Source organism: Trachemys scripta, chromosome 17, assembly GCF_013100865.1.
Source record: "Trachemys scripta elegans isolate TJP31775 chromosome 17, CAS_Tse_1.0, whole genome shotgun sequence".
NCBI classification, from domain to species: domain Eukaryota; kingdom Metazoa; phylum Chordata; order Testudines; family Emydidae; genus Trachemys; species Trachemys scripta.
The window spans coordinates 21,279,515-21,298,290 of NC_048314.1; the positions used below are offsets into that span (position 1 = coordinate 21,279,515).

The following is an 18,776-nucleotide window of genomic DNA, read 5'->3' on the forward strand; positions in this document are numbered from 1 at the left end:
GGGGAGAGGGGGGGGCTGGGGAGCTCACAGGGATCCGGGGGGAGGGTGGGGAGGCTGGGGGAGCTCACAGGGGTGTGGGGAGGCTGGGGAGCTCACAGGGATCCCCAATGGGGCTGGGGGAGCTCACAGGGATCCCTGGGGTGGGGGTGGGGAGGCTGGGGGAGCTCACAGGGATCCCTGGGGTGTGTGGGGAGGCTGGGGGAGCTCACAGGGGTGTGGGGGCGTGGGGAGCTCACAGGGATCCCCAATGGGGCTGGGGGAGCTCACAGGGATCCCTGGGGTGGGGGTGGGGAGGCTGGGGGAGCTCACAGGGATGGGGGGGGCTGGGGAGCTCACAGGGATCCCCAATGTGGGAGGGGGGATGAAGGAGCACACAGGGGATCCCCAGTGTGTGGGGGTGGGTGAACTTCACAGGAATCCCCAATGTGAGTGGATGGCTGGGGGAGGTCACAGGGATCCCCACTGGGTGTGGATGGCTGGGGGTAGCTCACTGGGGATCTCCAGTGTGGGTGGGTGGCAGTGTGGGTGAACCTCACAGGGATCGTGGGGGGGGGGGGGCACATAGATGTGCAGTATGTGGGGGGCCTGGGGAGCTCACAGGGATCCCCAGTGTGTATGGGGGTGAATCTCACAGGATCCTTAGTGGGGGTTCTGGGGGTGCTCACTAGGGATCCCCAGTGTTTGTGGGGGATGGAGAAGCTCACACAGGGAGAATCCCCTCAGTATCTGGAGGGTACTCACAGAAAGAGATTCTCCTGCTCTTCGGTACCTAAATAAGAGCATAACCTAACTTTAGACTTCTATTTTTGAAAATTTTGACCATGATCCCTTCAGGGCAAAGATTATCAACATTACTGGACTGCTCTTTCAGCTCTTTTAATGGGCATTGACAGTTAAGTTACAGCCAAATTTAAGTTTGTGGTTTTTTTTTAAAAGTCTTACAAAACCCAATATTAATAAATGTTTTTGCCAGTTGTTACATTTTATGACAAAATAAAAATAAATAAAAACCTGTTTTGGGGGGATGGGTGGGAGTGTTTGTTTTCATAGAAATGTCGGGCTGGAAGGGCCCTCGAGATGTCATCAAGTCCAGCCCCCTGCACTGAGACAGCACCAAGTAAACCTAGACCAACCCTGACCTGTATTTGTCTAACTTATTCTTAAAATCCTCCAATGAGAATTCCACAACCTCCCTGGGAAGCCTATTCCAGAACTTAACTGCCCTTATAGTTATAAGATAAAAGACATTACCTTACCCACCTCGTCTTTTTAATATCCTTGGACCAACAGGGCTACAACACCACAAACAACTTGTAGATAGAACACTTTTCCTAATATCTACCTTAAATCTTCCTTGCTGCATATTAAGCCCATTGCTGCTTGACCTACCTCCAGCAGACATGGCAATTAATCACCAACCTCCTTATAACCGCCCTAAGCAGGTATCATGTCCTCCCTCGTTCTTCTTTTCTCAAAACTAAACATGCCCAGTTTTTTTCCTCTACCTTTTTTCCTCATAGATCAGGTTTTCTAAATCTTTTATCATTTTTGTTCCTCTCCCCTGGACTCTCTCCAACTTGTCCCCATCTTTCCTAAAGTGCAGCACCCAGAATTGGACACAGTACTCCAGCTGAGACCTCACCACTGCCAAGTAGGGCAGGACAATTACCTACTGTGTCTTACGTATGACATGCCTTTGAATACACTCTTTTGGAATTAGCCTTTTTTGCATCTGCCTCATATTGTTGACTCTATTTCAGTTTGTACTGCACTAGAATCCCCAGATCCTTTTCAGTAATTTCATTTAGACCACGTACCTAGGAAGGTTTCTTCATAAGAAGGGGGTTCTCTTTCTTCCCCCCCGAGGACCAGTTGAGAGAAGAATCAAAGTGGGAATTGAGGGCACTCCATACTTAGCAGGACTGGACCCTTACAGAGAAAGTTACAGGTGCAAATACTGCATCAGACCGGTGGTCCATCTAGCCCAGTCCTGTCCAAAAGTACTTCTTTGATTCTGCGTGTATTTTCTGTACTGCTTTATAGAAAGGCTGAAAGAAACATTTAGGTAAGATCTTGAACTTCCTGCCTCCCACCTTCCCTCCCCCCCATTATGTGATAAAACAGTGATATTCATGTGTTTTATGAAGAGCTCAGAAACATTCATCAGCTCCACTCACATGGCTGTTGTGTGACTCAGCTCTTTGGGTGCCTGCACAGTATAGTAATGTTCTTTTTTCAAGTGTTCTATCACATCTGTGATACAGGCCAGAGAAAATGTTCCCAAAAATCTTTCCATTAAACTCCCACCTCCCTGTCTTAAATAGACAATGTCAAGTAATATAGGAAAATATAGTATTTGTCATCATCTGGGAGATAGGTTCTCTAGATTTCAAAAGAGAAGTTTAAAAATCAAGCACCGTTGGAGAGAACTATATCTAAAAAGAGAGCCACTTTTAATGTATGACTTACAATATTTATTCTCTCCCCTGAGCTGCACTAGTGGTGCTCATGCACTCACAATAGGACCATTTTTGCAAGCACCCACTACTGTGAGTATTCTGCACTATAAGTACTGCTCCTGGTAGTGTTTGCATAACACAGCCTATAGAAACCATGATTGTTTTAAGATAGAGCAGGAAATGTTTGGATGAAATTGTTGGAAACTAATTTTATTTTCAGGCTTCTGAGATATCAACTGAAAACAACCGGAATTAAACACACTGAAAATCTGCTACAAAATGGACAGGGTCTCTTTATGTAACACAATAGATGGGCAGCTGCTCAGTTTTCTTTACCATTTCAAGCTCTGTTATCTGTAACAGAAAACATTTTAGCTCATTTTGTTTCATGGCCCAAGACTGTTTTCAAATCACAGCTGTCAGCTAATCTACTGATGGAATTTAGAGATGAATAACTAGCATTTTGTGGTGGCTGGTATTTTCAGAGAGAAGGGTCAAATTCTTTTAGGAGTTCAAGCAGTTGTTCCAAGAGATTTCCCATATTTATGTTCTCAGCCCTCTAATTTTGTTAATTAAAAATCTCCTCCTTGGACCAAGTTCCTCTCTCAGTTACACCCATACAATTTTACTGGAGTCAATGGGGTTTCAGGAGTGTCACCAAGAGCAGAATTTGGACCTTGCTTTGTCAGAAAATGATTAGCAGCTAAATAAAAACAAGAATGAGGAAAAGGAGATTGGGGTTACAAAGCTAGGTAAATGTAAACTTCACACAGTGTAGTCTTATAATTAGAGCAGGAAACTAGGGGTCTGAACTTCTGGATTCTAATCCAGCTGCTGCCATAGCTTCCTTGTATGGTGCCTAGCAAATCACTGAGATCTGTGCATGAAAAGTGCTACATACAAGCTAAGTATTAATATTAATTACTATCATTGCATGTGCAAATGGCTAATTATAGCAATGTAGGTATGCAATTACCTGATTTGTATATGCAATCATGGTAATTGCATGTGTAACCTTTTAAAAATCAGGCTTCTAATTTTAATAAGATATTTGATGGCGAAAATGTGAAAGTGGCCACATGATCTAAGTTTTGGTAAGGTTAATATTCAAACTGATGGCCTTAAAAATAAGGGCCACTTAAGTGAATGGCAGTTTGGGTTGAGTAACAATTGCAGGATTGGCCCCAATAGCATTTCATCTATACTTCCAGCTTTGATGTGGTGCAAGTTTATTCATAGATGTTCTGTTTTCTGAGTGCAGGATAGACAGCGTCGCATACCATAGCATTGTCCTTTATGCTACCAAAATTAAATATGGAAACACTGACACAAACAGAACTCGAGTGGTGTGAATGGCTAGTGGTAAAGATCAGTCAATGTTTCCATTATAAACCTCTGCTTTCATAGTTTTAGAACTAGGACCATAAAATTCACATTGGGTTGAAATATGACGCAGAAATTCTCAGCCAGGGGATGAATTACTTTTTTAAAGAAAATATGTCTGAGTGTGGCCATTTTTAAGTGGGAGTTCAAAGAAATAGAAGTTAATGCTTTCAGAGGGGAGGCCGTAATACAGTTGGGTCAATTTCAGTTTCTGAATGAGAGAGACACAAAAAACCTCAATGTGCTAACAATACCGTATGTCTCTGCTGTATGTTAAGTGAGCCTACCCTCTCTTTCGCCTTCATAATTCTGTAAAATATTACACCTTTATCTTAAAAGGCACTGAATTACACAAAGAAACTAAAGATAAGTTTTTGGTACTTTCCAAACTTGAGATATTTCCTCTGGTAAATTTCCCCCACATGAGATCAGTTAACCGAAAACAGGATGTGGCTCACAAAGAGATTAAGATTTGAAGTTTAACTATATTATAGACCCATTGCACTGATGGTGGCTTTGCAGGGGCAGTGTATTAGCATATAGGCTGGCTTATCAATTTTATATCCAAGGGGAAAATGTAATGCAGGGACATATTTAGATTCAGGGTAAAATTTCCATTAGCACATAGATTACTTAAGACTTTCAATGATCCATGGGTTCCTAAAAACAACAAGGAGTCCGGTGGCACCTAAAAGACTAACATATTTATTTGGGCATACGCTTTCGTGGATAAAAACCCACTTCTTCAGATGCATGGTGTGAAAATTACAGATGCAGGCATTATTATACTGACACATGAAGAGAAGGGAGTTACCTCACAAGTGGAGAACCATTGTTGACAGGGCTAATTCAATCAGGGTGGATGTAGTCCACTCCCAATAATTGAGGAGGAGGTGTCAATACCAGGAGAGGGAAAGTTGCTTTTGTAATGAGGGTCCTAAGTGCCTAAATCACTTTTGAAAATGGGATTTAGGCTTATAAGTCACTTTTAGGTGCTTTTGAAAATTTTACTTCAGGTATTTACAACATTTTCTGGGCTACGAGTCCCAGTTTGAAGACAGACACAAAATGAATGGGATCTGGATGCCCACTAAATGCATAGTTTTAAATTAATATAAAATGGCTGAAAATGTAAGTATGCGGTGGGAGGGACCCTGAAAAATTGTTAAAACTAGAAAAAAAAACCTAAGTTAATAAAACAGGGTCAGACTCTCAATGAGACACAAAACTTCCAGTAATTACAGTTGAAGACTCAAAGTCAAGATTCTTGACTGTATTTCCTATTCTGCCACTGAGTTGTTCTTTAACTTTGACTACATCACCTCTTTGACTGACTTTACCCACTTATACAATAGGGGTACTAATAACTATGTACCTACCTTCCAGAAGTGTCGTGGAGCTTAACTAATTAATGTTTGCACTGTGCTTTGTGATATTCAAATTATAAGTGCTATAAAAGAGTAAAGTATTATTGAATACCAATCCAGAGCAAATTGATAGCTTTGCCACCATCCCATGTCTGGTCTTGGATGCATTCTTTTAGGTTGCTTTTGTTGTAATACCTCCCACTGTACTTACTGCTGGTTTTACTTTTTGTATGTTACATTTACACAGTGCAGATCTGGTCCAACTTTGATTGAAGTAGATGGAAAGATTTCCACTACAATGGAAGGTGGATTGTACTCTGGCACAGATGTTGGGAATCAATATTTTTGCCTTGATCCACACTCTACCTCTGTATTTTTCCAGTTTATATTTACTGTAAAATACTATTATCCTCAGTTTACTAGTGAAGAAATTAATTTCAGTTACAACTGTTTGGGAACATCACTTTGGCACTTGTCAAAAAACGTAAGAAGTGTCCCATGCTAATCTTGTTTTAGTCATTCACTAAAGCAGTTTCAATGATACAAACCAAAGAGTCATCTTAGGCAAGAGAAGGTCCAAAGACTAAAATGTGCCTCCTTGTTATGATTTGCTCATTAACTTTTGCGAACTACGCTATTGCAGGACAAAAATTAACTGAGAAGAGTACCCAGCCTGCCTCTGGTTTTAAGCATCATGATTATTCAAGCCTTGTCTACGCTAAGGAAATCCACAACAATGTAACTGTATTGCTGTCACTACTTCAGTGCAAACATCTAATGTAGACATATTAAACTGGCACAAAGCTGGGCTTACAAAGTGCAGTTTACTTCGGCCTCTCACCAGATTACACCATGCTTTGCACCGGTACAGCCTGTCTACATTAGGGGGTTTTGCTGCTTTAACTATATTACTGTTGTTACTATAATTACATTAATGTGTTTATACCAGTGTGAATTTCCTTAATGTACACAGGGCCTGATCCAGACTGGAAAATTCTTACCTGCTCATTTCCTTTCTAATTGCTTTGGAGGAAACACTGGGGATGTGGCTATGCCTACCTGGCAGGCCGTCAAAGAGTTCTTCCAAAGCTCTGGAGGTAACACTTGGAAAAACAAGCTAAAATGTAACATCTTCTCACTGTGAAACAGATGGCAAAATATGAACGTTCCATCTCTATATACACCAATTCACTGTTTGCTATGGAACCTCTCATTAACATAGGTAAACTTAGTGCTTTTGGTGGGACAGATTAGTGGAAACATTTACAGGAGAAAGGAAACGACATTCCCACTCTCTTACATAATGTCTCCATTAATCCTTACTGACGGGAAACAACAAGAAACAAATGGGGTAGAGGGTGAAGGCGATAGTAAACCCAGTGGTAGGGCTTTGGAGCTGTGCTCCGGCTCCGCTCCAGCTCCAGGCAAAAACCTGCAGCTACACTGCTCCTGAGCTGCTCTGCGCTCCAGCGCCAGGCTCTGCTCCAAAGCCCTGCCCAGTGGGACCCTTGATATTTAGCTGACTGGAGTACCCTTGTCCTCGAGACATCAGCGGGTGCTTAACGATGAGCTTGTAATCCTTGATGGAAATAGGAAGAGAGAACTATGTTGCAGCCTTGTATCTCTCTTCCACTGAGTAGCTTTATGTCATTGGGATGGGTTTTTCTGAGGTTACAGCTATGCAACAGTGTATCCAGCTCTCAATAGAAGGTTTAAAATGATATTTGACCTTTGCATGTTGGATGATATGAGAGAAATCATGCTTAAGCTTCCTTAAAATGTATCTAATTGTTTTAAGTAGTATAAGGCCCCTGCAGTCATCCAAAGCATGCCAAACTATTTCTTGAGGGAGTTTCTTTTATAAACACTTGAGTATTGTTTAATTTTAACTAAAGCTCAATAAAAACACCCGAAGTTAAAGTGAATCCACCTGATTGTACTGTCTGCTCAGTAGGGCTGTTTTTATCACACAGGGAGAACAGGATATTGCCCAGGGCAGCAAAGTGTCTAAGGACTGTTTATGTGAGTGACTGAGTGCAGACCATCAGGAACGTACACATTGTCCAGTTAGCCTAGGGTAGCAACTCCTGTAGGATCACAGCGCTGGCTTCTCAGTTCATCAGTAAATAACTCAGCTCACTACAGATTCTCAGCCTTGCTAGCTGCAGACCACCCATCGTGTGCAAAGTACTAACTAGATGCACTAATTGATTTCCTTGCCTTTTACTTTTCTCAGTTGAAGCAAATAAGGAAGACAAAGTCTTCCCTCCTTGCTCTCTTCAGTCAAACATCAACTTCTGGAAGAAGCCACACCCAGATGCTTTGATTCCTATGTTGTAGGATCACTCACACTCTGGTAACTCTATATATTGTTCTGTGAATAATGGTGACTTATGAATAGAGCCAGGATTTTCAAACATGACTGCCAACTCGGGGTGCCTGATGGGAGATGCCTTACTGTGGCCTGATTGTCAGGAGGCGGGTGCTCAGCACTTTCTGAAAATCCAGCTCCTTTAAAGAGTGTCAAGCTGGGCTCCCAAAACGAAGACCCTGACAATCACTAGTCGCTTTTAAAAATGTTGGACTAGACCATTATTATTATTATTTATATATCACCCATACGCTCGTGTGGCACTTTCCAAAACACACAGAAAGAAAAGGGTCCATCCCCCTGCAGTTTATAATCCAACTCAAATTTTAGTGGCACATCTACAATGCTTTCCATAGGATGATCTCCAAGTGCTTTACCAACATGATTGAAATAAGCTCCACAACACCCTTCGCAATGACTAGTATCATCATCCCTATTGGACAGATGAGGAAACAGAGGCACAGAGAAGTTAAGTGAATTGCTCAAGGTTGCACAGGAGGACCCTTGCACAACTAGGAACAGAACCTGGGGTTTTTCTCCTCCCAGTCTACATGATCATGCTTCTTCCCACATACAGGCACAGAGACATGACTGATGTGAGGAAATCAAAGTATTTACAGAGTAAGAGGACTTTAAGGAGGAATTGGAAGGAGAAAGTAGGGTGCTTAGTGCTTGCAAAAGAGGAAACTTTTTCAAACGTGGAGTGGCATGGAGAGTAAAAGTGAAAACGGGAGAAGGCGGGAGTGGAACAAGGCAAATCTGCATCTTGTCTATGTGCAAGCTAACTGTCTCCATGTCTAGATTCAGGAACAAAGTCATCTTGTGAGGTCAAGTAACTCGGCATCTTTGTCAATGACAGGCTCAAAAAGTACATCATTGTACACAAGTTCCCAGAAGCGTCCTTGGAACACTGCCAAGGAAACAGACCTTGAAACTCCATATGGAATGTCTGCATCTCGAACTGGACACTGGAACCACAGGGCAAATGGATGGGACATAAAGTATTTGGGAAACGAATGCTTCCGTCTGTTCCAGTTCGGTGTCAATGGGTCTTCCTGGAAGAAACAGAAACACAGACACGTTGCACAATCTAACGCAGCAATATTTTATCTGTTTAATTAAAAGCGTACCTCTTTCCACTATAATTAACTTTTGCTTCATAGGCGAGGATTGGAATGTATCACTTGTGAACAAGCTTATGGGAAGGAGTGCCCTCTACTGGGGCTCTCTCTTTAGGGAGCTGTTCAGTTCAGAACTAGTGACCAAAGAAGGAGAAATAACAAGCCACGTGTACTAGGTATGAACAGAGTTGTATGAAACTTGCTGGTTTTGGGTCATGGGGGTTTGGTTTCAATCCATGTTGGCTCAGACACCCTGCCCTAAATTCACCTGGTGTAAATCTATTTTCTCCAGCTGAGTTTTATGAGGGATGAATTTGACCTCCTGAGTTTCACTTTGAATTTTGGATGCTAACCCCAGACTCAAAGTGAAAGTTGATTCTGCCAAGTTTCTCCTAGTGTCATGTGGAAACTGTGCAAAATGGTGAATTTCACTCAGCTTTGATGGGAAGCCACAAATGGCACCAAGGTCATTCAACTGATTCACAGAGAGCGTGGCTCGAGTTATTTTTGCATAACCACAAGATGGGCAAGTTTCATACAGTTTGGGGTTTTCTTATGAAAATGTTACAGAGCTCTAAATGGGAGAGGGTGCTCCCTATGGTAAAAGGGGCTATGTCTCACTCCTTCCCTTCAGCCACGATGCCTTGAGAGATCCAATCCAGGGGTCAATGTTTCTGTCACAAGAAAATCCAAAAAGTTTTGTTACGAAAAACATAATCTTTACAAGAAACCACAGGTTCTGGCCCCTCAGAAGGAACCATTCCAAGATGGTAGCTGCCAGCACCTCCTCTCAGATGTCTAGATGTCTTTATACATTCCACAGCTGCTGGGAATAATAAATAATACTGCCCTGCTATAGTGCCTTCCATCCAAAGATCCCAAAGCACTTTGCAAACGTTAATGAGCTGAATCTCACAATAACCCCTCCTCCCTCCAGTGAAATAAGGCACAGGAAGGCTAAAGGCCAGGATTTCAAAAATGGCTTCTGATTTTGTGTGTCTCAAGATTGAGTGCCCAACTAGAGATACTTTGGGCTTGATGTTCAAGATTCTGAATATTTATAGCTCCCATTGACTGCAAATGGCATTGCAAGGGCTCAGTGCCCCTGACAAGCAAGACCAAGGAGGTGCCTCAAGTTGGGCTCCCAAAGTCAGAGACCACTGGATGAAGATAATTCCATAGACGACTTGTCAAAGATTATGCAGTAAGTCTGTGGCAGAACCTCAGCTTCCTGACTGCCAGTCCTGTTCTATAGCCACAAGACATGCTGCGTCTCAAGAGGCCCAACCCTCAATGGGAAACATTTGCTAAAACAGCTTTTCAATACATAATAATATGAAGATCTTAAGGTCTGATACATCACAAGCTAACCGGTATAGAAACTATTTATAATCCTTTTAGGACTTTAAATCTGTCAGTGGTCCAGGACTGAATACTCCCCATTGTGGGCCTTGTCTGGTGTAATTTTGGGGAGAAATTTCTCATTTGGGAAAGAAACATCCGGTTGATTTTTAGAAATAAGTAAATAAAATAGTGGCTATTCAAGAGCTACTCATACTCTGGCAGCGATGGATCAGGGGTAGAGTGTGAGTGAGATCAAAGGTGCGTGATAAATGCATTTGTCATATAGCACTGCAGTGTATTACATGGCTGTGAGCAACCCACGTGTGGTGGGTGTATACTGAAAGTCAGATCCCCGGCTGGAGTAAAATGGAATAGCAGAGCTGAGGATATGACCCTGTATGTATGTATAAGTTTTGTAAGAAAAAGTTTTCCATTCAAAAGAGATTTCCAAATTACTTGTGTTTTTGTAAATCAGTAAAAGAAAAGTTAGTTACAGGGCCAAATCCTCAGCTGGTATAAATAAGTACAGTTCAATTAAAATCAACGCAGCCACACCTATTTACATTAGCTGGCTGGGGATGTGGTCCATAGCATTTCAATATACATTTTAGAGAGACTGTAATAGCCTGTGGGAAAAGAATGCACTGCTGTGTTTACTCTCGTAAGGCCAAGCTAGACAATGCAAGTCCAAGAGCGAAATTCCTTGAAACCAACTTATAGCATACTAGAACCAGACACCCAGTCTTTCTGTTTCTTTTGGAGTTTTATTTTACCAGAATCAGCAGGGCTGCTGTTATTAAGAGTAAATTGATTTTCCATTGTAACCCCCAATTCCTGTGGTTTAATATCTCAGCTGATTCAAAATGCATCCCATGTAGTGTAATTTTATTTTTGTATTTTTTTTTTTTTGCAATAAAAACAAACCACCTAGTTTGGGATGTTAGTTACTGATTAGCAAATAAATAAATGAATCCTAATTTGAACCACAGCACTGCAGGGAAAGTATGTATTTAAACAATATTGGTAAATATAACTATTTATCGGTAAATAGCTACCTGTATATTAAGTATATTGCCTACTACTGTAGAGAGAGCGCTGGATGTGGCAGTTTTTATTTAGAATTTCTCTGGTATTGTTGGTCTAAACTTGAATGTTCCTTTCATGTAGATTATGGGGTTTGAGTTAAGTTAGTGTTCGCCAGGAAATCAGTTGCTGCTTAGATTTGTATCCAAATTCATTCCGAACTTGAAAAGCAGCCTTTATCACAGGGAATGGAACATTGTAATGACTTGGCAATTGGCAAAACCAAACTCTCAGCTCCCAAGAGAGTGAAAAAGCCAAAACCAGATATTTTTCCTAATTAGAGGTGAAAACATTATTAAATATCTTAAAAATTGAAAGCATATGTTAACTCCAATAAGTTGGGTTTTTTACTGGAAAATTACTAGTGTCCTTGCCAAATTTCAGTGGGTTCTGACGTAGGATTCCAACAGGAGATTAAAAAACATTTTGCCAACAGACATACATAGTTATTAAAATTTGGACAGCCTGTAGATAAGCATCTATAGGTGAGATCAAATGAAACAAGAGATTGATAGCAACACTGAGCTGGCAGCCTTTGGTGGTAGAATGATTGTAACATAGTGGTGCTGTGTATGCCTTTAAAGATGGTGAGCAAATACCTCCCAAACTTTTTTGTCACTATTCACTCAAATTAAATAAATAAATAAATAGTTTGCTTAGTCTGAGTTCACTCACCTTTCGTGTTCATTCCTTCAACTATTCTTGTGAAGGAGTTTACTGGCAGGAAGGTTTGTGGAAACAGCAATTTGGTAATATTTATGGAAAGTGAATTCTGATCTTACTAACATAAGGAATTTCACTGGGGCCCTGATTCTAAGATAGATGTTCATCTAGCCAGGGTACAGAATCAACACCATATAAATGTGTCTAGTGCAACCTAAACATTGCAGCATTGATTATGTACTGTTTATATACACCATCTACTGACCAAATATTATTCACAGAAACTATTTGGTTTTTGTAAGGTACTCGTGGACAGTTCATGAGCAGAAGAAAGAGACTACATGATGTGTTGAATAGATTATTCACTACGAATTATTTGCTTAGCTCTAATTGGTAAAGAAAATAAAATGAAGAATTAGAATAATAAAGGATACTATAATATTTTACATAGTGGTTTCATCACGAAGTGGTAACATTCCCCCCTGTGCAGAGAGTAGCACAAGACCTAAGTACTACTGAAGATCACAACACAGAGCTGAATTTCAGCCAAAGGAGTTCAAACAACTTCACATTGCACCAGTGAAACACAGCCAGCTCTGGAGCAGACAGCAGTAACCGCATACAGCTCCCTACAAAACGGTGGAGAACCAGAATACTGGAGCAAACTTCTATTCTCCAGAAAGTGTCATGAATGTCATAGAGACCAAACTATGCTTCTGTAGTCTTACCTGAAGGACCTATTCTCACACACATACACAGGAGAGCCTGAAACATAATCATTAACATTAGTCATGCAGCTAGACAAACAGTGTCTAATATTCTGTTCCAGCTTCTTATCTCTGCATGAACAGGCTGGAAGTGCTATAAAGGTAGCATGCACAGAACCACCAGCAGGATCACCTTGGACTGTTCTCTAGCAACCTCTCTTATTTCACTGTAAAATACAAGACTGATTTTACCAAAAGGGAGAAGAAGAAAAAAATTAAAAAGAGGTAGGTGGGTAGGTGATTCGTTATTTATTGCAGGGACATGGACAGCAGAAAAGTTATATAGTCACAGAACTACTGGAATGTGCCCAACTCTCTGAACCCTATTTCTTTCACGAGTCATCAAATCCTATTTACTAGGACAGCCTCTGAATCACATGATTCACACTTTATGCTACTGCAGGACCATGCAAGAAATTGAGCCATCCTGGAAGAAACCCGGAGCAGCATGTTTGGTGAAGTCTTGCGCATGCAGTTGTCCAGTGTCAGGCAAAGAAATAAGAGCTTTGGGAAGTGGACGTATTTCCCTGAAGTAATGCCCATTATGGATTTTGGCTTTTGCAGCCACAGCCTCAAGAGGAGACAGGGAAGGAAGAGGGGCTGTAGCACTCAAGTGATTGTGGCTTGGGCACCGTGGCTATATATAAGAAAGACAGGCAAAATTCCACAGGGAACACTGGAGGCTCCTGTGTTTAAAGGAGTAGCATGTGCTGCCTCCAGTTAACTGCTGCCTAACTCCGGCTGGTATAAGAAAGGGGAGGGGCTTTATCCACACCCTTCTCCGGGTTGGTCGTTTCCCTGAGGGCCAGATAGTACAGCTAGACTCCTGGCTCAGCCCCAAGCAGAGTGCTAGGGCTAGAGTCATCCCTGTGGTGGTGCAGGAACTAGCAGGAGTGTTACAGTGGGAAATGTTGAGAAGAAGTGCAGCCTAGGCAGAAAGGTGCCCAGGGTTTGGATTACAGATGCAGCTTTGTGGATTTGAACCTCTGACCTTGCCCCCTATAACAGCATTGTCCTAGTTACAGACATTTTAGAATTAACAGTATTCAGTGTGCTGTGGAGTTTCCAGTCAGTGCAGTTTATTTGTTGGCTACAGGAGTCTTTTGGCCAGCAGACGACAAACATTACTAATCTCTTTTATATTTACACTGGCGCATGGCCAAGGTCTTCAGAGAGTGTGACGATAAAGGGGGTTCATGTAGTGGGGGAGGATAGTGTAGTCAGCTAAAAAATACCAAGGTTATAAATGGTTATAAATACCACAGATGGATAGTTAGTAGGACACACCTATGAATAGCTAGACAGACACTTTGTCACCAGTACAGTCACAAGGCAGAGGAGGCAACCTCTAGGAGTGGGAGGGCAAAAGTGACATACAAAGGTGAGATCACAAACAATTGGAAGCAGTAGGTCATGGCTGTACTTTATCTGATTCCAAACTAGGAGAGCAAACTGACCGTCCTTACCCAAAGAGCTGCCTCTATCACACATATATACAAGAGACTCATGGTGCATTGTTCTGGTTTTGCATTGACCCAATAGCCTGGAGAAATAGACACCAATGAAAAGATGGCCATTTCTCTTAATTAGGGTGACCGACGTCCAGTTTTTAAAAGGACAGTCTTGTATTTAAGCCTTCCTGCAGGCGTCCCAACTTTTTCTTAAAAACGGGCAAATTGTCTTGTATTTTCTGTCTCCCCCCCTCCGCCATCATTACTGTGCTGACCAGATCCCTGCTTGCCAGCCGCCCGCAATGAGTGGCAGGGTCCAGTGGCCAACAATGAGGATGAGTGTGCAAGGCCGGTGGCAGGGCGAAGCTGCAGCACGCGAAGCTGGTCGCTCTCCCGCGGCATTCTGGCTCTCAGCAGGGCCCCACCCCCCAACCCTAACTGTTTCCTGCCAGCACTGGCTGCGCACTGCAAGCGAGCAGGAAGGGACAAGATCCCCTTCCTCCCCCACGCGGCTGGAAGCAGCTCCCATCCCTTCCCTCCTGCACAGTGACGAAGGGCTGCTGCTGGCCACATTCTGGTATCAACCCTAGCAAAAATCTGGGGTGAAGGGGCATGTGACCCTATGTGCTGCCCCTCCCCCCGCCACGTGTTGCCTTGGGAAGATGTGGCGACAGGTACTTGGAGAGGCGGATCCATCCCAGGGCTCAGCCAGGCATGGGGGGCAGAGAGTGCCAGGTAGGGCAGGGTGGGTTGGTTGGTCACCCCCCATGTGAGAGAGATGTACAGAAGTAAGTGTGTGTGTGTGTGTGTGTGTGTGTGTGTGTGTGTGTGTGTGTGTGGTGTCACCGCTCCCTATGTGAACCCTAAAGCCTTAAAGATAAGAAGGTAAATAAAAAGAATCCAACTATGCAGTATTTCTCTTTAACCAGGGCTCAGTCAACTTGATGTTAATTTGAACATTTGTACTGCATAGTTCTGACTGATTGCCATCGAAGTCGTTGGAAGGAGTAATTTTACTACGTGTCCCATATTCAGCATAGGGAAATATGGTCACCCTACTCTTAATTCCAGATGGTCTCAGATTCCTTTTGATTCATCACAACAAAATAAAAATGATATGGTAGCTTAAACTTGAACCCTACTGTCTCAGACAAGCAATTTTATCCTTTCACTGGCACTTGGTCATGACATGTATGTCAAGATCAGTCAAGAAGGAATGACAATAGTCATGTAAAGATACGCTAGTTTAAAAAGTCGTGACTGTTAACTTGCTATCGGATCACATCCTTTTCTTTTGTTATTGCAGGAGATTCTGTAATTCAAAAAAAGTTCTGATATGGCACTGTGCTAATCCTAATTTGATCTGTGGAGGAGCCAGAAAGTGGTTAAATATACAAATACGTTCTGCAGTGCTGGATGAGCAAAGACTGAAAGAGTGGGAGGAAGTTTGACTTCTCGTCCCTGATTTGTCATAGTGGCTAGACCCAGCAGAGTAACATTCATGAATATACCATGGAGTGCAAGTTTCATATGTCACTAGGCACAATTTGGTGGAATTTGGTCTAATCAGTTGTATATTAACTCGAGGCCAAGTAGATGAACTTGTTGAATGTGCCAGTATGAAAACCTCTCAGAATGAATTATCTGTTTAATAAGTCATTAAAATACAAATGGGGAAGTTCTTAAAAAAAGAATTTCAAAATGAGGATTTAGAGGCTTATGTTGTATTAACTCTTAGAGATATTATTAGCTCAGTGATTCAGCCAATTCAAGCCTAACATATCTGCCAAAAGAGTTCAGTGTGAACCAGTTTCGAAAGGTCTAAATAGACAAAGGGAAAAAGTTTTCACTCTTAAGCTATCTTAGAAATATATAAAATAAGGATTTTAAAACAAATGGCCCAAATTCTGCTTTCTTACAACCTCATTATCTTCAATGGGACCCTTTGTTTACAGAGATCAGTGCACATCACTATAAGCACCTTTTTTTTAAAATTTTAGAAATCAGTTTGACTTTAATGTGCTGGTATAGTGGGGCATGATTTTTAGAAAAATCCTGCTTATACAGCATCCTAGTCATCCTGCCAAGTTTGATGGAATCAAGTCCAGTCATTTGCTTTCTATCAGAGGTCAGAAGAAATTTTGACTAATTTATACAGCCTTCCGGGCACAGTGCACTACTTGTAATACATAGGTAGACTGGCAATCATGCATGCAGAGGTTGGCACTTGGGCAGAGTACAAAACTATCACATTCAAATGCCTGTTTCTTTGGAACCGCTAGGGCTGGGATTCAGAGTCTGAAACATCTGGAGACTTCTGGTGGCACCTTAAAGACTAATAGATTTATTTGGGCATAAGCTTTTGTGGGTAAAACACCCACTTCTTCAGGTTTTTTACCCTCGAAAGCTTATGCCCAAATAAATCTGTTAGTCTTTAAGGTGCCACCGGACTCCTCGTTGTTTTTGTGGATCCAGACTAACACGGCTACCCCTCTGATATCTGGAGACTTGCACACCCTGTATATAAAACAACCAGGGAACATAAAAATACTTTATGTAACTCTGGATATAAAAGAGTCTCTCTGATGTTCAGTGTCCCCAGTAAGAGTAAAACTATAGGATATGTTTCAAAATGAATTTGCATTTCCTAATCCAAATGGATCACTTTGGCCACTGAATTTGACAGAATATTTCATTCTCTAAGGGACCAATCCTGGCGCTGAGCACCTCCACAACCTCATTGACTAAGGCCTGGTCTACACTTAAAATTTAGGGCAACATAGCAATGGTGCTCCGGGGTGTAAAAAATCCACACCCCTGAGCGCCGTAGCTATGCTGACCCAACCCTCAGTGTGGACAGTTAGGATGAGAGAAGAATGCTTCTTTTGTCCTAGCCACCATCATTCGGGGAGGTGGTGTTCCTGTGGTGACAGAAAAACCCCTTCCACTGCTGTAGGCTACGTTACACTATCGGATAATGTTTGCATAATATATCTCTGTAGCTATGCTGCTATATTCCCCATAGCGTAGGCATAGCCTAGAAGTCACTGGGAATGGCTGGTGATCAGAATCTCTTGGGATAATGTCATCATAGGTGTCTGAAATCACTCAGCCTTCCTCTTCTCGCTTAACGAGCTGGAGACTATGGAAATTTTCTCATGTAATTTGCTCATTTTGAATGCATGAAGAGATGCATGCTAGTTCCCCCTGCACTAAATGGAGCTGAAGATGACGACACTTCTTGTTGGGAAGGTAACTTCCCCTAGATTTGCAACGTTTCAGATCCGTGCTTTTTTTAAATGGCTCACTGGCTTTACTATGCATTTAGAGAGAAAATTCTGGGTAAAAACAGAAAGCTACCAAGATTAGCACTTTTAAAAAGTCAATGCCGGACAATTACATTAATCCTGAAGGGGCAGCAGAACTATAAACTCGGGGGTACAATTTTCAAAAGGGCTTAAGGGTATGTCTACACTGCAATGAAATAACCACAGCTCGCCTGGGTCAGGTGATTGAGGCTCGCAGGGCTGTAAAATTGCAGTGTAGAGGTTCAGGCTCGGGCTGGAGCCCAGGCTTCCAGCTGCAGTTCAAGCCCAAATGTCTACACCACAATTAAACAGCCCCGTAGCCCAAGCCCCTGAGCCTGGGTCAGTTGAGACGGGCCAGCTGCAGGAGTTTAACTGCACTCTAGACATGCCCTAAGTGCCTTAGGAGACTACGTTTTATTGAAAGACAAGAGGTTTTATGCTCCTAAGTGCATATGTCACTTTGAAAACAAGACTTCAGTTCTAATGTCAGGTGCTTTTGAAAACTTTGCCCCAAGTTTCATTTCAGAAATTAGACTTGCGAATAGGACCACAGAATCCAACTAACACTCAACCGGGAAGGCCATATTTGTCACCACGGTTTCAGCTATATTAAGGCTGCTCAGAAGTTCCAAATTCCCTCAGCTGTAGATGCTTTTTATTAGCACTCCAGCATTAAGATGTATTGATCTGTTGATTCTTAAAATAAATTAGTTGCCATTTTCCTGAGCCTGTTTGAAATTAAGGGGAAATGGCTTTAGGCAGCCATCTATTGTTTTTTTTCCATTCCTTCCTTCCTTTTGTTTAGGGAGGTAGTGTAGTCCAGTGGATAGGATGCCTGATTGGGAATCAGGAGACTGGTTAATTTCCCTGCTCTGCCACTGACCTACTGTGTGACCTGGGAAAAAAATTACACAACTGCTCTATGCCTCAGTTTCTTTATTGCAAAATGCAGATTATAATTCTTTCCAATCCTTTTAAGATCTATAGATACTGCCAAAAAGATTCACGAACACAGTAATGTGGTAGTGTTGGTGGGATGGGGGTTTTGTCAGGTTAAATGCTATTTACATGGCAAATCCTGCCCCTGTGGGCGGGGGAGGGGATGTACAATGCTAAACCTTATGCAAGGATCATTGTGCACAATGGAGCTGTGTTCTGTGACAGTCATTATGCTCCAGCATATAGATTTTTGGTCGTGGGGCCAGGGGTTCTAATGCTCCATATTCCCCTTGCAGAGATGGTCTAGAGGAGTTATAGGAAGCTACTGCAACCGTGAAGTTTCAATAGAGGCCATGAACGGGCTTTGAGGGAGGATTTCTTTCCCTTGGTCCTGACAGAACTCTCCAATGCACAACTTACTGTATTTGGCCCAGATGTATATAGATTGGTTAGAAGATTCTGTTGCAAACAAGTTCTTGCTCTTGCAAAGTCACTTCTCATAATCTATATTCTTATTTCT

The 18,776-nt window shown here is 42.2% G+C and overlaps 1 protein-coding gene across 4 annotated transcripts in view; it reads right to left on the minus strand.

The window, feature by feature from the left end:
• Nucleotides 1-18,776, minus strand: part of TRAF1 (TNF receptor associated factor 1) — a 66,470-nt gene that overhangs the window by 33,373 nt on the left and 14,321 nt on the right. For 3 of the 4 annotated variants that reach the window (XM_034793528.1, XM_034793527.1, XM_034793529.1), the window contains one exon: nt 8,508-8,635. In XM_034793528.1, coding sequence (XP_034649419.1) covers nt 8,508-8,635 — 128 coding nt within the window. Of the gene's footprint in view, nt 1-1,817; nt 2,049-8,507; nt 8,636-18,776 lie in introns of those variants that run through there. The other variant, XM_034793530.1, reaches the window with a different exon arrangement.